The 16,979-nt window shown below is 47.3% G+C and overlaps 2 protein-coding genes across 4 annotated transcripts in view; one reads left to right on the top strand and one right to left on the bottom strand.

The window, feature by feature from the left end:
- RNF169 (ring finger protein 169) overlaps nucleotides 1–9,004 on the top strand; it is a 28,235-nt gene extending 19,231 nt beyond the window's left edge. For both annotated transcript variants that reach the window (XM_075061829.1, XM_075061828.1), the window contains one exon: nucleotides 2,175–9,004. In XM_075061829.1, coding sequence (XP_074917930.1) covers nucleotides 2,175–3,377 — 1,203 coding nt within the window. In that variant the 3' untranslated portion in view covers nucleotides 3,378–9,004. The remainder of the gene's footprint in view (nucleotides 1–2,174) is intronic.
- Nucleotides 9,005–10,093: 1,089 nt separating this feature from the next.
- XRRA1 (X-ray radiation resistance associated 1) overlaps nucleotides 10,094–16,979 on the bottom strand; it is a 53,451-nt gene continuing 46,565 nt past the window's right edge. For both annotated transcript variants that reach the window (XM_032781155.1, XM_032781157.2), the window contains exons 15-18: nucleotides 16,732–16,909; nucleotides 14,393–14,508; nucleotides 13,378–13,483; nucleotides 10,094–12,212 (exon numbers count right to left, since the gene is read on the bottom strand). In XM_032781155.1, the coding sequence (XP_032637046.1) occupies nucleotides 11,911–12,212; nucleotides 13,378–13,483; nucleotides 14,393–14,508; nucleotides 16,732–16,909 (702 nt within the window). In that variant the 3' untranslated portion in view covers nucleotides 10,094–11,910. The remainder of the gene's footprint in view (nucleotides 12,213–13,377; nucleotides 13,484–14,392; nucleotides 14,509–16,731; nucleotides 16,910–16,979) is intronic.

The following is a 16,979-nucleotide window of genomic DNA, read 5'->3' as shown; positions in this document are numbered from 1 at the left end:
ACCCCCACCATGCATCCCTTGCAGATCAGTTTTAAAGTGGAGCGGAAATGATCATTGTTGACCTGGTCTCTGTCTCCTTCCTTGTGCACCATCACTGATTAACATTGCCTCTCTAGGAACAGTTGGTCTAGCCTTGCTCTTGCTGAAGTCTGTGGGGCTCTCTTTGTGAATGAACTGGTGCTACAGGCCCAGCAGAGGGAGCCTATGGCACAGATGGGCTTCAGTAAGAGTTGTGGCTACTAAGCACCTCTGAAAATCCAACCCATGATTTTCTCAGGCAAATGTCCCTCTGCTGTTCCAGCCTAATTACTGGGCTGCTGTTGCACATCTGGCAGACTTCTTCCTTTGCACGATTTCTGAGACTCTTAAGGCCTTTGTAGCACCATCAGCCCCAGGATTTGGTCTCCCCAGCATCAACAATTTGATTGATATCACTCTGGGCTTTTACTCCACTACTGCTCTCCACGTACTGGGCCATTTTCTGTCTCTCTGGCTTGCAGGCTCCTGGTGCCTGGCAGAAGCATCATACAACACAGTGGATTCAGTCAGTGTTACCTAATCTAGTCACACCAAGTATCAGGTGCCTCATGTCCACTTCAGGAGCCCCAGCCCAGTCAAGATAGGAGATGGGGATGTAGCATGTTTCAAAGGGCTTCAGTGGTAGGACTGCCATATGAAACCTGTGGCTCTTCGGCTCTTCTGCTACCTTCCCTCCACTCTCTGCTGAGTCTTCCTGCATGGAGATGGGGTGTCCCCTGCAGCCATTGGCTGAGCTCTTGCTCCAGAACCTTCCTGTCTCCCACTGCACCTTACGTCCATCTGAGCCTTCACTTCCAGTCAGGGCCACCCCAGGGGGGACAAGTGGGGCAATTTGCCCCAGGCCCTGGGCCCCACAGGGGCCCCGCAAGCCCTGGTTGAGAATCCCTTCCCTGGCTAGAGGTGCCTTTTTAATTTTTACTCACCTGGCAGCAGTCCGGGTCTTCGATGGCACTTCGGCGGCGGGCCCTTCACTCGCTCCGGGTCTTCAGCTGCACTTCAGCGGCGGGTCCTTCAGTGCTGCCAAAGACTCGGAGCACTGCCCGGAGAGTACAAGCGCTGCAGCGGGTGGCGCCTTTTTTTTTTGTCCGCTCCCCTGCTTTGCCCCAGGCCCCCTGAATCCTCTGGGTGGCCCTGCCTCCAGTCACCAAAGGGAAGCTCCGCTCTTCCTCCACGTCTCCCTGTCCAGCGAGAAATCTTCATGACCTCATTCTCCCCAGAGCTTCCCTTTTTTCGAGAAGGAATAAGGAACCATCCATCTTCTGCCTGCATCTGTCTCCTTTACAGGGACTGACCACTTTCTTCGCTGAATCCCCTTCTCTTCAGCTTCTGCTTCAGCTTCATTTCACAAGTGGGTGGGAAAAATCATGCTAAGAATCCAGTAACTGTGGGAAGCCTAAGGAATCCTTGGGATAGCCATTTGGTGAGGAACCCAGCTTGCAAGATGGGGAGATCCTCAGTAGGTCCTGCTCAGGTGACATAAATAGTCTTTCTGACAAGGTCCAAAGTACCCTCTTAGATGATCTAATCTAGTGGTTCTCAAACTGTGGGTCAGGAACCGGTTCCATGGTTATCAACCTCTTTTGTCGTGTGCTTCAAGCGTTTGCCATCACTACGGCTAGCTACTCTCCATTCCTTTGATGTCCCAAGCACAGCCATTCTGCCAAGGATGAATTTGGGACCCAGGCTGTGCTGGGTTCCAGTGCACCCTGGTTACCTGCAGGCCTTTCAATGTGCTCTAATCAACCACAGTCGCTTAGTCTGACTTTCTGCAGAATCTGGAGCACCCCAGGCTGCATTCCAGATTAGACAGTGCACAGCTGAATGGAAGACAAGCAGGACTGCATGGCCTAGCCCCACGGCTGGACTTAGTGCTCGTTATTAACGTGATAGGATAAGGAAGTCGCTGGCCCGAGCAGAAGAAGGTGGCTGAAGCTGCTGGCTGGTACAGCAGACATCGTGGCCTGATAAACAAGTACAGTTGCCTGAAAGATTAGGAACTAGTGGTCTAGTTAATTGTTTGTGATCTGCAGCATCTTCTGTTCTCTCGCAGATTCATCCATTTCACTCTTACTCTAGCCCCTCTGTTTAGATCACCACAATGACAAACTTTCTAATCCCGATGACTTGTCTTACAGGTTCCATCAGTGACCAGTGCATCAACTCCTATCGTTGGAGTTTTGTCATCCACTCAAAACAATCGCTGTCTCTCTGCCCCAGATTTGACAGCAGAAAAGCGTCTGGTTTTCAACTCCGTTTCGTCACTCTCCACTCTGCACAAGCCGGAGCGATCCATCAGCCCTGAGAGCAATGACAGTATCTCAGAAGAGCTGAATCATTTCAAACCTATTGTCTGCTCACCATGCACTCCTCCCAAGAGGCTTCCTGACGGCAAAGTCTTGAGTCCTTTGATTATAAAGTCTACTCCAAGGAACCTGAACCGAAGCCTGCAGAAACCAACCACCTATGAAGCTAGTCCCAGAATCCTGAAAAAATGGGAGCAAATATTTCAGGAGCGCCAGATTAAAAAGACTTTCTGTAAAGCTACCCTTACATCTCTGGCTTCAGAGACTGGAGAGGACTTTCTGGTTCCTGACATTGCTAACTCCAATAAAGAGCAGCCACGAATGTTAAATGATCAAATTCCACCTGGTTCTGCGGCACACACAAACACAGAGTTAGATTATTTCCCTTCGATCAGTGAAGTGAAGCTCGAAAGGACTGGTAACAAGAAAAACCGTTCACAGGCCTTAACAACGGATGGCAGTTTCTCTGAACTAGATACAAGGTCAAATGGAACCTCTCTGAACACTCAAATTTCAGATGTGTCTGAAGTAAAAACAAATTCATATCTGGACAAATCTGGTCATTATTTTTGCCCCAGTGCTAAGACAAGAAGAATAATTGGAGTCAACCCAGCGCCGCCAGGGAACAGTATACTAGGAGTTTCTGTCAAGACAGCAGGAAAAAAGCAGCTGAAATACCTGAACAATAGTGAATTGATCAACGTACAAAATGGTACCTGCAATTCTGTTGAAAACGTTATTGGCGAACAGCCCCCTTCACTGAGACGAGGACGAAAGAGACACTGTAAAACAAAGCACTTGGAACAGAATGGTTCGGTTAAAAGACTGAGGCAGACAGCTGGCGAGATGGGCTTGGCCACAGCTGATCCTTTAGTGAGGGAGATGGAACAGAAGCTGCAGCAGGAGGAGGAAGACAGGAGGCTGGCCTTACAACTGCAGCGAATTTTTGACAGTGAAAACAGGACAATGGATAGGCGGAAAGGAAGAGTAGATCAATATCTCTTGCGGTCAAAGAGCACTACAGGTGCAAAGTAGCACTTAGGAACAATGTTGCCTTTTGTAGAGGACATGAGGTTTATCAAGATATCCTATAGGAGGAACTATTTTCTTGTCATACTACCACCCACAAATTTTTTTTTTTTCTTTTTGATGGTAAGACATTTTAGATCCAGTTCATGCTGAAGCCAGGGTCCTTGCAGGTTAAAAACAAAAATTCACCTGTCCCGTTTTGTCCATCACTCTGAAAGATAACTGATCCTCACCATGTATATGCTGAAATGTACTTAAACATAGTAGGTGACATTTCTGAGTTAAATTCTGGTGGTGACCATCTTACTAAGGCAATGGGATACCAAGAGTATATGAGCCCAATGATAAGGACCTTGTCAATCCACTGTCCAGCCTGCTGCATCATGTCAGATAGAAATTAGAGATTGAAAACACATTTACATAAATCATCCAAACTGTTTCTCTTCCAACACCCCAATCCTGTGCCTGTTTCACTCTGTCCCTTATATTGCAGCCAGATACTGTGAATGGATCCTAAGTTATACCATAGTGATGTAAACTCCCTGGTTTGTGATAACCTTGTAACAATGGGACCCCTTAAGAAAGAGGCTATGAGCCATGCTTTCTCCTTTGTGTCCTAAGGAGCAAATGGATACACCGATAGTGGATACGATTCAGTGACACCTTCCAAGGACACAACAAATGAAATACATTAGACAGCGTAGATCAGAGGTTATTGTAATGAGACCAAATGAAATGTAGGAAACCTGCAAACCAACGATTTTACGGAAAATGCATTGCTGAAGACTAGTTAATCGATGTTGGTAGTTATCACAGAAAACTTAGCTATAAAAAAAAGGCAAAGCGAATACTTCCAGCCCACTCTCTTGGGATGGCATGAAGGTGAAACCAACCAGTCAATGTGGTTTTGCTCATCTTGGACATTTAGGAAGAGAAGCATCGGGAAGGAAGGAAGCCACCCAAATGAATCTGTTTGACAGGGGCAGCATGGGAGTCCCGTGTACTGCTCATTCCCTAGGTATAAACCAGCCACGGTTGGGTTGGAGAATGTGTGCACTGCAGTCGTAGTATTACTTAGCACTTAGTGGACTATTTACCCAGAGGTTTCAAAGCATTTGGTAGTAGCAAGTAGCCATTATCTTCACTTTAGAGATGTAGAAACCGAGGCACAAAGGTTACAATTTTCAAAACAGCTGCTAATTTTGGGCCCCTCCCATTCCAGTTGAAGTCATTGGGAGCTGGGGGTGCTCGGCCCTTTTAAAATTCTTGGTCCTAGATCTCCCAAACGGGGCTCTCCAAAACAGTGGCATCCAGTTAGTTGACACTTCAGCCTATCAATTGGCCCAGGGTCAGTGGTAGAGTTGGAAATAGAACCCAGGACCCTATCCAGTGGAGAGCGTGTTCTCCACCCCACATGCGGCAATCACCATGTGAAGCCCTTTCCAAGTGAGAATTCCCACAAGGCTTTCACCGTTGAGCTTAATGCCACAGTCTGGCCAAATCACTCTGATATTTTAAGCAGCCCAACGAAGTCTGTCTGTCTACCTGTGGCACGGAGGGTGTTCGTTTTTCTCTCTTGGGCCAATTGCAGGGAATATAGATCAATGCATTAGGTAAGGTAAATGACCATGCTCCGTTAATGGGTGCCCTTCCTTCCCAAAGAACCTCTGCTTTTCTCCCTTTCACCTCAGGCCTGTCCTTCCAATTGTTTCACTGAGTGAAATAACTTTCTCCATTACCACCAGTAACGGGCTCAAAAATGTCACTCTTTGAATCTTGAATTTCGGACCTAGATGATGGATCTTCTGTTCTGTCAGTGGAATTTTTTCCCCTTTCAGAAACGTGAGTCTGCCAGTTTAATATCTTGTTGCTCCTTATACCAGGTGACGCTGGCATTTTAAAGAGCTACCTGTTAACACGCTGCACCAGCAGTACACCAAGCAGCTGCCAAAACTTGCAGCTGACCTGTGGAGTGCTGGGAGGTTCTGCTAATGCAGCATATAAGAAGCTGATGTAAAAGGATTTTAATAGTTCATCTGTTTCTGCTGTGTCTTTTGCTCTCTCCTTCCATCTTAAATGATGATGAATGGCTTGCCTTCCTGGCAACAAAGGAATTGGTTTCATCTCCGGCTTGCCACTTATTCATATAACTACAAGGACCCTGAAGCTTTTTACTGCTTTAAACTGGATTTAAAAAAAAAAAAAAAAAATCTTATATTTTAATGGATAAAATTTATATATTTTCAATACTATATTTCAACAGATTGACACTTTCATTTTGAGAAATCTTGTAGTACTGATGACATAATATATATCTTGTATTAACACACACGAACTACTGGCTATTCAACTAATATGTGAAGCCAGGAAATTGATGCTGGTTTTCTGAACTCTCTTAGACTGGACTGCTGTGCCTAACTGTTGTAGCTCATGGGTTGTATATTATTGTATCCTCTTTGGAGAGGAAATTCTGCCCTTAGTTACACACTTGCAACCTCTCTGGGCCAAATGCACAGCTGATTTTAAGCTGATACGATTCCAGTGACTTGACCTGCCTTGCACTCACTTAAGCCAGCAGTGAATTTGAAGGAAACTTGATTGAAGTCAGTGGGTTTGCATGGGTCAGAGTTACTGATGGTCAAATTTGGTCTCATCAGTACTCACAAACAGCAGAGTACTTAAGGATGGAACAACAGTCTTTAATCCTGAATTTCCTTTATTTTTGTTCCGAGCAAAAGCTTTTTTACACTATCCAAGTGTATTCATGATTTTTTTCCCAGTCTCTCTTTCAACAACCCCTTACCCCGCTCCACCCAAGTGAATATCTTGAAACAGGCTTCCTTACTCAATTACCATGGCTTTTTCTAGGCCTGGGCTGCTGGCTTTTTTTAAAACAAAAGAGCTTTTGAGAAACTCACTTTCTGTGGGTTTCACAAGCTGAATGTATCTTTCCTTAGAAGGAGATTTTGAGTCCTACCCACCTAGGCCAGTGTCCTTCTGCGTGTTTTTTTTTAAAAGGTCACTTAAACACGTGGGTTTTGTGTGTTAATTTCATGTGTTAATTTTGTTTTTATTTTAAATCTGAGTCTCAATGGAAGTGCAGGAGCCATTGCCTCAGGGCAGTTCCTCAAGCTAACATAGCTTGATAGAAAAGAACCATGCTAGAATGTCTGTTACATACTTTATTATCTACGGGTCGTTCACACAAAGGGCCCTACTCTGCAAACTGTTACATGATTAATCCAAGGCCCTGATTCCATTGAAATTAATACAGAGCTCCCATTGATTCAGTGGGTGCAGGTCTGGACTATCATAGAAAAGCCCTTACAAAGTACGGTCCATTGTATCAGTATTTATTTAAGGAGGCCTTTGGTTTTGGGATCCTCTTGTGGAGTAACGGTGGAGCCTAAAAATCTGTCACTTCTTTTATGAGACATTATTACTCGTATGCAGTAGCATCTTTAAACAATGTGGCAGGGTTGGTTTCAATATTTCCAAGGGGTGCTTGTCCACAAAATACGGTGTAGGATTTTAGTCCATTAATTTCAGCCTTTCTTAAAAGAAAACTACAAATTATAGTTATTATTTTATCCTCCATTTAGTTGCTTAAAGATCAAGAAAGACAGTTTCCAGTTTGCTAGAATAGGCGCAGTCCTACTCCTTTAAAGTCAGTGAGAGCAAGATTGGGCCCATACCGCCTGATCCAAAGTCCACTGAAGTCAGTGGGAGTCTTTCCACTAACTCTGCTGGGCTTTGGATCAGACACCTGGTTTGTGCATCTCCATGTGCACTTAGCTGGGGAGGCTGGAGACTCGAGTTGATGGAATGTTGATGACTCTGTTGGAATGTTTTACTACTTTAACATGAACAGTGTTTTTATTATTTCCTAGAAAAGCTTGGGTAAAAAAATAGGGTACTGTAAACAACTGCACTTCAAACAACAGAAGTTCCCAGCCCTTCGTGCATTCAGAGGGCAAATTTACACTTCCTTTGTCGCAGCTAATGCTAAGTGAGAAGTATCAGTAAAACAGCGGCCCTGGTGGAGACACCAGAACCATGGATGGAGTCAAAGATCTCCACATGTCTGGAGACACTAAAACAACAAAAGATTTTATTAAAAAAATCTCTCTTTTGGCCATTGTTTTGCATCCTCCTTTCTGATCTAACATTCTCTAAGGAATTGAACCTACTCCCTGCACTTTGCGTGAAGGTGAAGGCATGTACAAATTCTTCCAGAATGTGAACGTCTCTCACCTTACTGCCCTCCTGTAAGCTAAAATGGGGCTCAGCTGGGGGGGCCCTGTGGCTGGTGAAGTAATTGCACTGCTTGTTGCACTTCCTTGTGACAAGAAGGGGTGGGATTAGGGATTTCATTTAGTAGGTGAATGACTGAATCTGCCAAAGATGCCACAGGACTTTAAACCAACTCTGACTCTGTAGATTTCTAGATGGGGTGAAAAAAATGTATTAAGGGTCTCTGGGGGGGCGGTTAGTGACTACAGACATCAGTAAACAAATGAAGGAAAAGTGCCAAAAGAGTGGATTGTGCAAAAGATGATTGTATAACACTGTCCTATATTGTCAGTATTTTTTCTTCAAATGGTATTGTACATGCAGTATGGATTAGTCTTGAAGTACAGCTTAATCAAGTGCTTCTTTGTCTTTTGTCAATGAAAGCAAAGGGGAGGTAGAAGCCTTAAAGACTATAACTGATTTTAAAACCAGGCCTTTAGCCATGCATCAAGGAGATAGCCCTGCAGTGCTCTCTGCTGGACTTTCCAGACCTCTTTGCCATCTTCTAGCTTTCAAGTGAAAGGTTGATAAGGAGCTTGTCCTGTGCAGTGGGAAAATATTTCATCAAAACCAATCCTTTCCGATTTTTAAAGGGGACGAGAGATGAAAACTAAAGACCATTCCTTGTTCAACTTTTGCATGTGGACATGAAGGTCCAGCAAGTCACTTATCGAGCTCTATGGGATCTTTGGTAGATCTTCACAATGAGCTCAGAACTGTGCCATGTCCGCTGATTGAACTGTAACTCAGAAACCGGAATGGTCTCTCTCCATGTTGTACATGAGTTTGATGTAAACTGTTTTTTCTTCCCCGTATCTTTAAAACACTGCAACGCATCAAAGAGATAGAGAATTAGCTATTCACTATGCAAAGAAAAAATCGTTTAACTGATGGGATCATGTGTATGCCTGGTTTTCTGGTGTTTACTGTCAAATGGTTTAAAACAAATATAGCTGTTGCTACATTTTTTCCAAAATGCTTTAAATTATTGTGCTTTGGTGTATCCTCAACTTGCTGTTCAAAAACCAGTGCAGTAAAAGACAAAAGGTCATTTAGGGCCTCAGCTGAACCACTGGCTTCATCAGAAAATTATAAAACACATCAGAGTTTACTGAGAGCTTATTTACTTGCATGTGTATAATGTGTGGGTAAAATAACATGTGAGGACATGGTTCTATCAGACTGTTGCTTCTGTTATTTCAAGCAGAGTGAAAAATCCCCAAACTCCCCCTGTGTCAGTCGTACAAATACCTTGTACAGTTTAACAGCAGAGAAGAGGGCTCTAATCCTAGGACAAAGGCAGAAGTTAAAACAGAATAAAACAAGGTTCTTGTAGTGAATTACCTGTTTTTTTCTGAAGTTGCTGTACATGAAAACTAGCAAGCCTGTCCCTGTGTCTTTTCTAACCAGATACAGCCCCAGCCTACACAGGTTTGCTAGTGACCGATATGTGAAAATACAACTGCTGGAACTTCCAGTTTGCATAAAATAGAATGTGTTCTTTATGTACCCCAGTAACCATCTGGCCAGTGCTGTCAGCAAAGGCGGGGGTGGGGGTGGTTGGCCTGCACATGGTAAGTGGCAGATGAGAGCTCTGAGGGTGGGACTGGACTGAGATAATGACACCACCAAACAGCCCGTGTAGGTGAGGGGCCCCCTCCCCTTGCTAACAGCAGAAGAGCCGAACTGCTGATTTTGTAGTGCAGCCCGGGCTTGGGGCTTCCATGTCTCACAGGGCTGGCGTTTGCCATAGTCTTACTCTGTTCCCAGTGAAGTCAGGGGGAGCAGAGGCTGGGCTAGGGTACAATCCCCAGGAGCAATACAGCTGAGAACAAGAACCTTTGCTGTATAGTCAAGGATAACTGCAGCGAGGGGGAAGGAGAATGAGAGACAGGCTCTACTGAGGTCCCAATGCCCAGCACCTTTCCCACACAGGAGCCAACCCTGGCTGCAGAAATGAGATGGAGGAGGAGGGTTTTTGGAGTCGGGCCATTGGAACACTTCCTATGCTAAGGTACAGATTCATAGAGTCCAAGCCCAGAAGGGACCTTTAGATCATCGAGTCTGACCTCCTGCTTAACCCAGGCCACAGAATTTCACCCAGTTAGCCTTGGCTTGAGCCCTGTAATGTGACTGAAGTATCTCTTCCAGCCTGCAACAGGCAACTAGCCTCCCTCCTAGAAAAAGTGAGAAACCTGATGTTCTGATCCCAAGCGTGGGGGGAGCGTTTCTCTACAGAACACTGTCCCCAGGCACAGTGGCAGGCTTCTAAACCTTCCCTTGCTACCGTGGGAGCCAACAGTCTATGTTCTGTCCAGCCAGCACCAGCATGTCCCTCCCATCCACAAGGTGGTGAGAGGGGAGCAATCCTTAAAGGGGGCAAGGGTTTCTTCTGCTGGCCCAGATCCAGACAATCCCAGTGCCTCTCTCAGGCTGCGGCGGGGCACTGGGATTGTTACAGCTTTCTCTGCTAGATTAAAAGAGCCCTTAGTAGCTCCTCTCTTCTCTGTGAAGGTGTTTATATGCCCTGATTGTCCCCTCTCATTCTTTTTGACAAACTAAATAGATTGTGCTCATTCAGTCTCTCATCACGCCTCAAATCATTTTTAATGGCTCTTCTGGGCGCTTTTCAACCTCCCTTTAAAATGTGGCCACCAGTCCTGGATGCAGTATTGCCGGCTCAGCTTGCCGAACGGAAATAGTATCTTCCCCTTAAAGGAGGTTTACAGTCTTTCCACACTGCACATGTTGAGCATTATCACCATTTTAGATTTTGTTTAGGTAAATTAGCCCAAGTGCCCTGGAATTCCTTCGGGGTTGAATCTGGCCCACACTTCCACTCTGGTTCTTTTAATCATTCCTCCCAGGTCACTCCCCATAAGCCCTGTGATTGTTTCTGTCAAACATCTGCCTCTTACAGGAAAATGAGTCTTTGCATTGATGAGTGCTGCACGAAGTACTTCAGTACAAGCACAAACACAGCCCATTCAGGCAGTCAAACGGGGTCTGAACAACTTTACAGCTACTGTCACAATGGGTGTTACTGATTGACAGTCGTGCTCCTTCACCCTGCCACTGCACCTCTGGAGTTGAGGGGAGGGGGCTTTAATTTTAAATATGACTAAGCCCACACATTGTTTTCCTAACTCAATTCTGAGCCATGTAGAACATTTTTAAATCTCTTTGGGCTATTGCTGTACTCCAAGCAAGGTGACCTCAGCAGCAGCTGTACTTGCACAGTAGGAGCAAATGGCTAGTAACTTGTTTTAAAATCTGAACACTAGATGAGCTTCCAGCAGTGACCTTAGTTACTCCACTTGCCTTAGAACTGAAGAGTGTATCAGCTTCACACATTTCACAAATACAGCCCCCCGCTGCTCTGGAAAAGACTGTAAGACACAACCACTAAGGAGGTGCATGATTGACGGGTTATGCTACAGGTGTGACCCATGAAACATGCCAAAAATGCAGGCGCTGGAGTATAATTTGCTTAGAAACTGTTGTAATGTTTTGGCTTGAGTTCTTACCTAGTCCTAGCTCAGAATGATTCAGTTATGGGAAGTGGAATCCTCACCTTGCTTATCTATGCTAGAAATACAAGTACTTTAATGCGTTAGTTTCCTAGGTCCAGAATCCATGTGCACTGGGTAGTCTGAGGTGTGAGCGGCCTGTGAAGAGAACTCACCGTCCATGTACATTTAACCGGGCAGGGTTAATGAGCTGAAGTTAGTATGGCAGCACATGAAACCAGCTCCATTTGTTGCCCGTCCCTCTGTTTTCACTACTTTATGAAGGACACCCACCCACATACGGTGCAGTCCCTGAGTGCCTTTAGCCACCCATCTATAGCCACTGCACTGCACCCTGCGTGCTGAAAGGATTTCTGCTACGCTTGCCCCCATCAATCACTGCAGTGTGCCAGGTGCCTGTGCACCTGCTGCATGTGAGCCCGCTAGATTCCTTATTTCAGAATAACCATGTTAGCGGCACAGGCCTTGCTGGTGGCAGCAGCAGGGCAATAACTGACCAGGTGTTTTGTGAGCCATTTGTTTATTTCACTGAGTGCAGCTGTAACTATGTAGACTCGAGCACAATTGTACTGGCATGTTACACACAAACCCTTTCACTGTGCTGCATTTTCAACCCTCGCTACTAAAAGTGCACTAACCTTGTTATAAAATTAACTCAAAAATCTATCTAGAGAGAAACACAAAAGTTGAGGCGTTCCTGTTCTCCACAGGCCAGTTTACAAAGCAAATGTCACTCCGCTCCTCTTACGAGAGGAACTTTTCTCCAGTGACAGGTAATGGTTAAGGCTCTCGCTCTCATCCGTGTCCTGAGGCAGAGTCTCTGATTTACTTTCCTCGATCTCGACAAAAGTTTCTTGAGTTGGGCTTTGCCCCAGCTCTGGGATAGTCACACTCTCCTTGCAAATCGCCTTATTAGAAGTTGCCAAAGCAGCCTTGTACTTCTGGTGGAATTCCTTCATCAGCCCCAGAGCCTCCTGATATGCCCTCCGGTTGGATTTCTTCTTTCGCAGAACAGACACTGGGGAAGAGCAGAAGCATGAGCTCACTGTTCCTCTGGAACTGGTCTTTTAAAATCTCATGGTGACTTTGATCTTTACTGCTTCCCTCTCATCTCTGATACAGAAAACACTGTCGGGTCTGATCCTAGGCTCAGAACTCAGCCGCATCTCCTACTGTATGCAACAGGGCCTGCACAGATTGGGCCCATACAGTAAAACTGGTTTAGTCCATAGATAGGGGATTGGTCCTGCTTTGAGCAGGGGCTTGGACTGGATGATCTCCTGAGGTCCCTTCCAACCCTGATATTCTAGGATTCTATAGCTGGACACCAGCTACCTTGTCTGGAGAACTCACTCACTAAACTACTTCCAGTCAGGACTGCTTCGTCACGCGTTGGGTTTTGATGCGTCGAAAGCACAAACAACCCGTAGAGTTTGGGATGAAAGGTTCTGCTCTGGAGCTAGAGAATGGCCGAGGTATTGGACTGGGCCCTTGGCGTTCCTGAGTTCAAATCCCAACTTGTCTGACCTTGGACAAGTCACTTCCCTTTGCCTCTGTTTCCCTCCTCTGTCCTGCAGAACAGGAGTGGGGTGCAGGTCAGTTACAGGGCTTGATGCTGTGGCCCCTGTTCTAAGGATTATTCTATTATAGAACCTGAAAAAATGGACTTTAGAATGGAAATTTTAACATGGTGCCTCTGCTTGGCTTGTGGCGTTTAACCTGCAGCGGGGAGTGCTCGGCTGGTCCGGAAGCTACACTCTGCTCACTACCAGCTTTTGTACTTTTCCACTTTGGGAAGCCATTTTCCACTTAGTTTAAGGAAACAGAGGGCAGCAGGACCCAGTTCATGATTAGTTCCTGGTTCACATCAAGGAGGACCATGCACACCCTGGCTGTCGTGGGTCTGATTCTATAACATGCTGAGTGCTGTCAGCTTCTACAGGCTCTCAGCACCTCCTAGAGAGATGGGGAAACTAAGGCACAGATAAGGGACATTTCCAAGGTCACCTATAAGTCACTGTCAAAAAGTCAGGGGTGGCACATAGGTAACTTGACTTCCAAATCCAGTGCACTTAGTCATTTAATTTCAAATATGTCACAATGCAGATGTTTCCAACCTCTGCACAGGTCTGTCCTATCACAATCTTTGGATGCAAGTGAGCAGAAATGCAGTGGGGAAATACCTAGTGGAACTTCTCTGATGTTCACATTGCCTCTCATGGCTCGGAGGACGTTTTCCAGCACCTCGGCTTTAGTCTTTCGAGAGGGAGGGCCTGGTGGCTTCCCCATCTACAAGGAAAGCAGACAATGACAAGCAGGTGTGATGGTCCACGTCCACTGTCCTCCTCCCCTGCTCTGCAATGTTTGGCAAGCTGCACTTTCACTAGAAACATGGCCTATCCGCTTTAAGTGCTTGACTCAGTATGAGCAAAGCCGATCACAGACATGTCTCAGACATGCCAGTCTATGTGAGGTCCAAGTTTCTCAGCTGCCCTTTGTACCTAAAATGCTGCGCGATGTGCAATTACAGAGTCGCGTGGCTCTTACATCATTCTACTGCAGTGTAAGAATTTATTCCGTAGCTTCTACCCATCCTGGTGGGCTACTGTCAACATTTTGGAGATGGACAGTTCCTCAATAAACCACAGACCAATGGTTGGCAACCTTTTTGGGCAACTGTGCCCAGGTACCAGATTAAGTGGGGGTGAGCCCATGCCCAAAAGTTCCCATTCAAACTGCATGCAACACGCCACGCATGCCATGGTCCCTGGTGGAGGAAGAGTCCACCCAACGGAACGAAAGGCAAGGATGGGAAAGAGGCTGGGGCCCTGAACAGAAACTCTTCATTCAGGAATAAGGGGAGCTTATTGTACCAGACTCCGAAGCCTGTCACGTGACATATCGGGAGATGGGAACCACTCCCGTAGACTAGAAGGGATCTGATAGCACTGGGCCAAAACTTTGGAGCCTGCCATGAAGAGAGGTGAAGGATTTAACAAGAGATGGCTCAGGGACACAAAATTCTGACCCAGATCTGACTGGGGGGACATTCAAATCTAGGGCTTCCGTTCGAGTCCATTACCAAGTTCTGAGCCCAGTTTGGCAGGGATTGGATCCAAAGTTCTGGCTTGGCCCCAATTCCAGATATAGACAGCGAACAAAAATAACTGTTCTGCCATCAAAGCCTAAATGTTTTACCTTCTTTTTTCTGGGCACATACGGCTTCTGCACACTGTCGAGCCTTGCCTTCGAGTCACGATACACCAGGGGCTGTTTCAGAGCACGCCTCAGCGCCTGGACATTTTGCTGCATTCCTAAGAACAAAGAGAAATAGGTGTGTCTGAGGAAACCCCCTGCTGCGGCTGACTATTATAGTAACACTTAGCACTTACCAACCTCTTCAAAGAGCCTTCCAGTATTAATCAGATAAGAAATCATCTTTAGCTGCTTTCATCACACTGCCATTAACCAATGGATCTACAAGCTATGTACCCGAGACACTGCAGGACTATATACCTCAGTCACCGCTAAAAGACGGCCCATTCTGGAGTATGACTTGGCCCTATTTAAAATCCACACTATAAACCAGGTTCAACACAGGCTAGAGAGTGACTGTTCACAAGGGAACATTCCAAGGGCAAGTGGGAGCTCAGCTTTGGCTAGCCAATGAGAAAACGGCATTGCTCCAATTGCTTTTCAGCCTGAAGTGCGGTATGGGGTCAAAGCAGCCACTGGAGACCTGGCTGGGTTGGGAATACAGACAATTTCTTCTGCTGGTCACTGGCACATAAACAAACAAAAACTGAGACAGGAGCTTCAGCTCGGACATGCCAGTCAGAAACCCAGCTCAGGGTGCAGTTGGCAATGAAAAAAAATACGTCACTTGCATGGATCAGAACCGCTGTTAGCCCAGCCTGGGAGAGAACAGGATTTTTCACAGGAAGTGGAGAATACCTGGAAGAGCAGAGGAACCTGGGGAGCAGGAATTTACCCAGGATATCGAGCCTAATGCCCCTCTGCTTACAAAACGGATCATGGGTTCTTCACTGGCTCCACGTGGCCAGGGTCTCAGACTGAGGTATGAGATCCTGCAGCAGCACAGGGCCCTCTCGCTCCTGCTAGCTCTGCCAGCGCTAGCCGCTGTTTTTTCATACGTGGGTGGCTCCGAAGCTGGCAGACTGAATTGTACTGAACTTGCCAATGGAAATGGCCTTTCAGAGCAAAGATATGCACAAGATTCCGGGCCTAAGGATGATCTGGTTCACTCCACCTACCCAGAATGCACCCCTGCTTCAGGGCCAGCCTCTTAGGGCTGAGAGGGACTTTCATGACCCAAAGACCATGTGCTGGCCCCATGCCCAGCAGGGCCGGTTTTAGGCTGATTCTCCCATTCCCCCGAATCGGGACCTGCACCTAAGAGGGCCCCGCGCCCAGTGGTGAGCTGCAGCCGATTCCCAAGCTCCAGCAGCTCTCGCCCCGCCCTGGGCCTCAGCTCACCTGCCCTGAACGCTCCGCCCCACTTCTCTTCCCTCTCCCCTGCTTCCCACGAATCAGATGTTTGTGCAGGAAGCCTGGGAGGATTCAGAAACAAGGGGCAGCTTCGCAAGGTAAGCTGGGGCAGGAGAGGAGGGTGCGAGGAGGGCTCCAGGGAGGCGTCGCGCGGCCCAGTCCAGCTCCGGCTGAGTGGCTGCGGCCCAGCGGCTGCCTCCGGCCCCGGCTCCGGCCCCGGCCCCGGCTGAGCAGCGCTGGCTCCGGCCCCGACTCTGGCCAGGTGCCACAGCTCCGGCAGGGGTAAGCAGCATGGTAAGAGACCGGGGTGGAGGAATGGTTGGATAAGGCCAGGGCAGGGAGTCCCGGGGACAAGGAGCAGGTAGGGGGAATTGGATCGGACAGAGGTTCTGGGGGGGTGGTCAGGAGATGAGGAAGATGGGGTTGGGTAGGCGTGGGAGTTCCGGGGGTCTGTCGGGGTGGTGGTGGATGGGGTCAGGGGACAGGGACTGGGGCGAGTTGGGTAGGGGGTGGGGTCCTGGTGGCAGTTAGGGTAGGGGGTCTTGGGAGGGGGTGATATGGGGACAAGGAGTGGGGGGATTGATGGGTTGTGGTTTCTGAGGGGGGCAGGACATGGATGGGGGGTGTACTCATTGGGCAATTCCCTACCGGGTCTTTGGCGGCGGGTCATTCAGTGCCGTGGAGGACCCGCAGTGCCGCCGGGTGAGTCATCCCTGCCAGTGCCCCGTAGAATTAGGCCCTGCACTTCCTAGAGCCAGCCCTGATGTCCAGGGGTGAACATTACCCTTAGTGTGGAAAACTCCAAAGGCACCGGTTTAAGACCAACATTGCTCAGGGGCAGAGAGAGGCACTTTAGGAACATGGTCCTTTCCACTGACTGTTCAGATTCCCAGTTACACCTGCTAACCTGAAGTTCAAAGGCAGGTTCAGATTCAGAGGTTTCAGGGTCAGAAGGGATGTATCCGATCAGCTCTTCTGACCTGCAGAACGAGCATTTCTGAGAAGAGCAATCAGCTCTCCCGACTTACCCGCTGGTTCAATGAACTCGGGGTCAGTTTTCACACGGAGCAATTCTTCATAGCCCTTATATTTCATGGGAATATATGTGCAGCTGCCCGATGTTCTGGACTTTTGTTTCCTCTTCCCTTGTCTTTCCTCCAGTTCATGTCTCCAAACAGAGCTGGAGATGTCATCTGCATCATCCAGCTTCAGACATCCAGGGGAAAGGATTTACAATAAGCACTTTTCATTGCAAAACCTGCCTTTACCCCACCCA

This window comes from Chelonoidis abingdonii, chromosome 1 (genome assembly GCF_003597395.2).
Source record: "Chelonoidis abingdonii isolate Lonesome George chromosome 1, CheloAbing_2.0, whole genome shotgun sequence".
Lineage (NCBI taxonomy): Eukaryota > Metazoa > Chordata > Testudines > Testudinidae > Chelonoidis > Chelonoidis abingdonii.
Note: the sequence above shows the minus strand (reverse complement) of the source record. Positions and strands in the feature narration are given on the sequence as shown.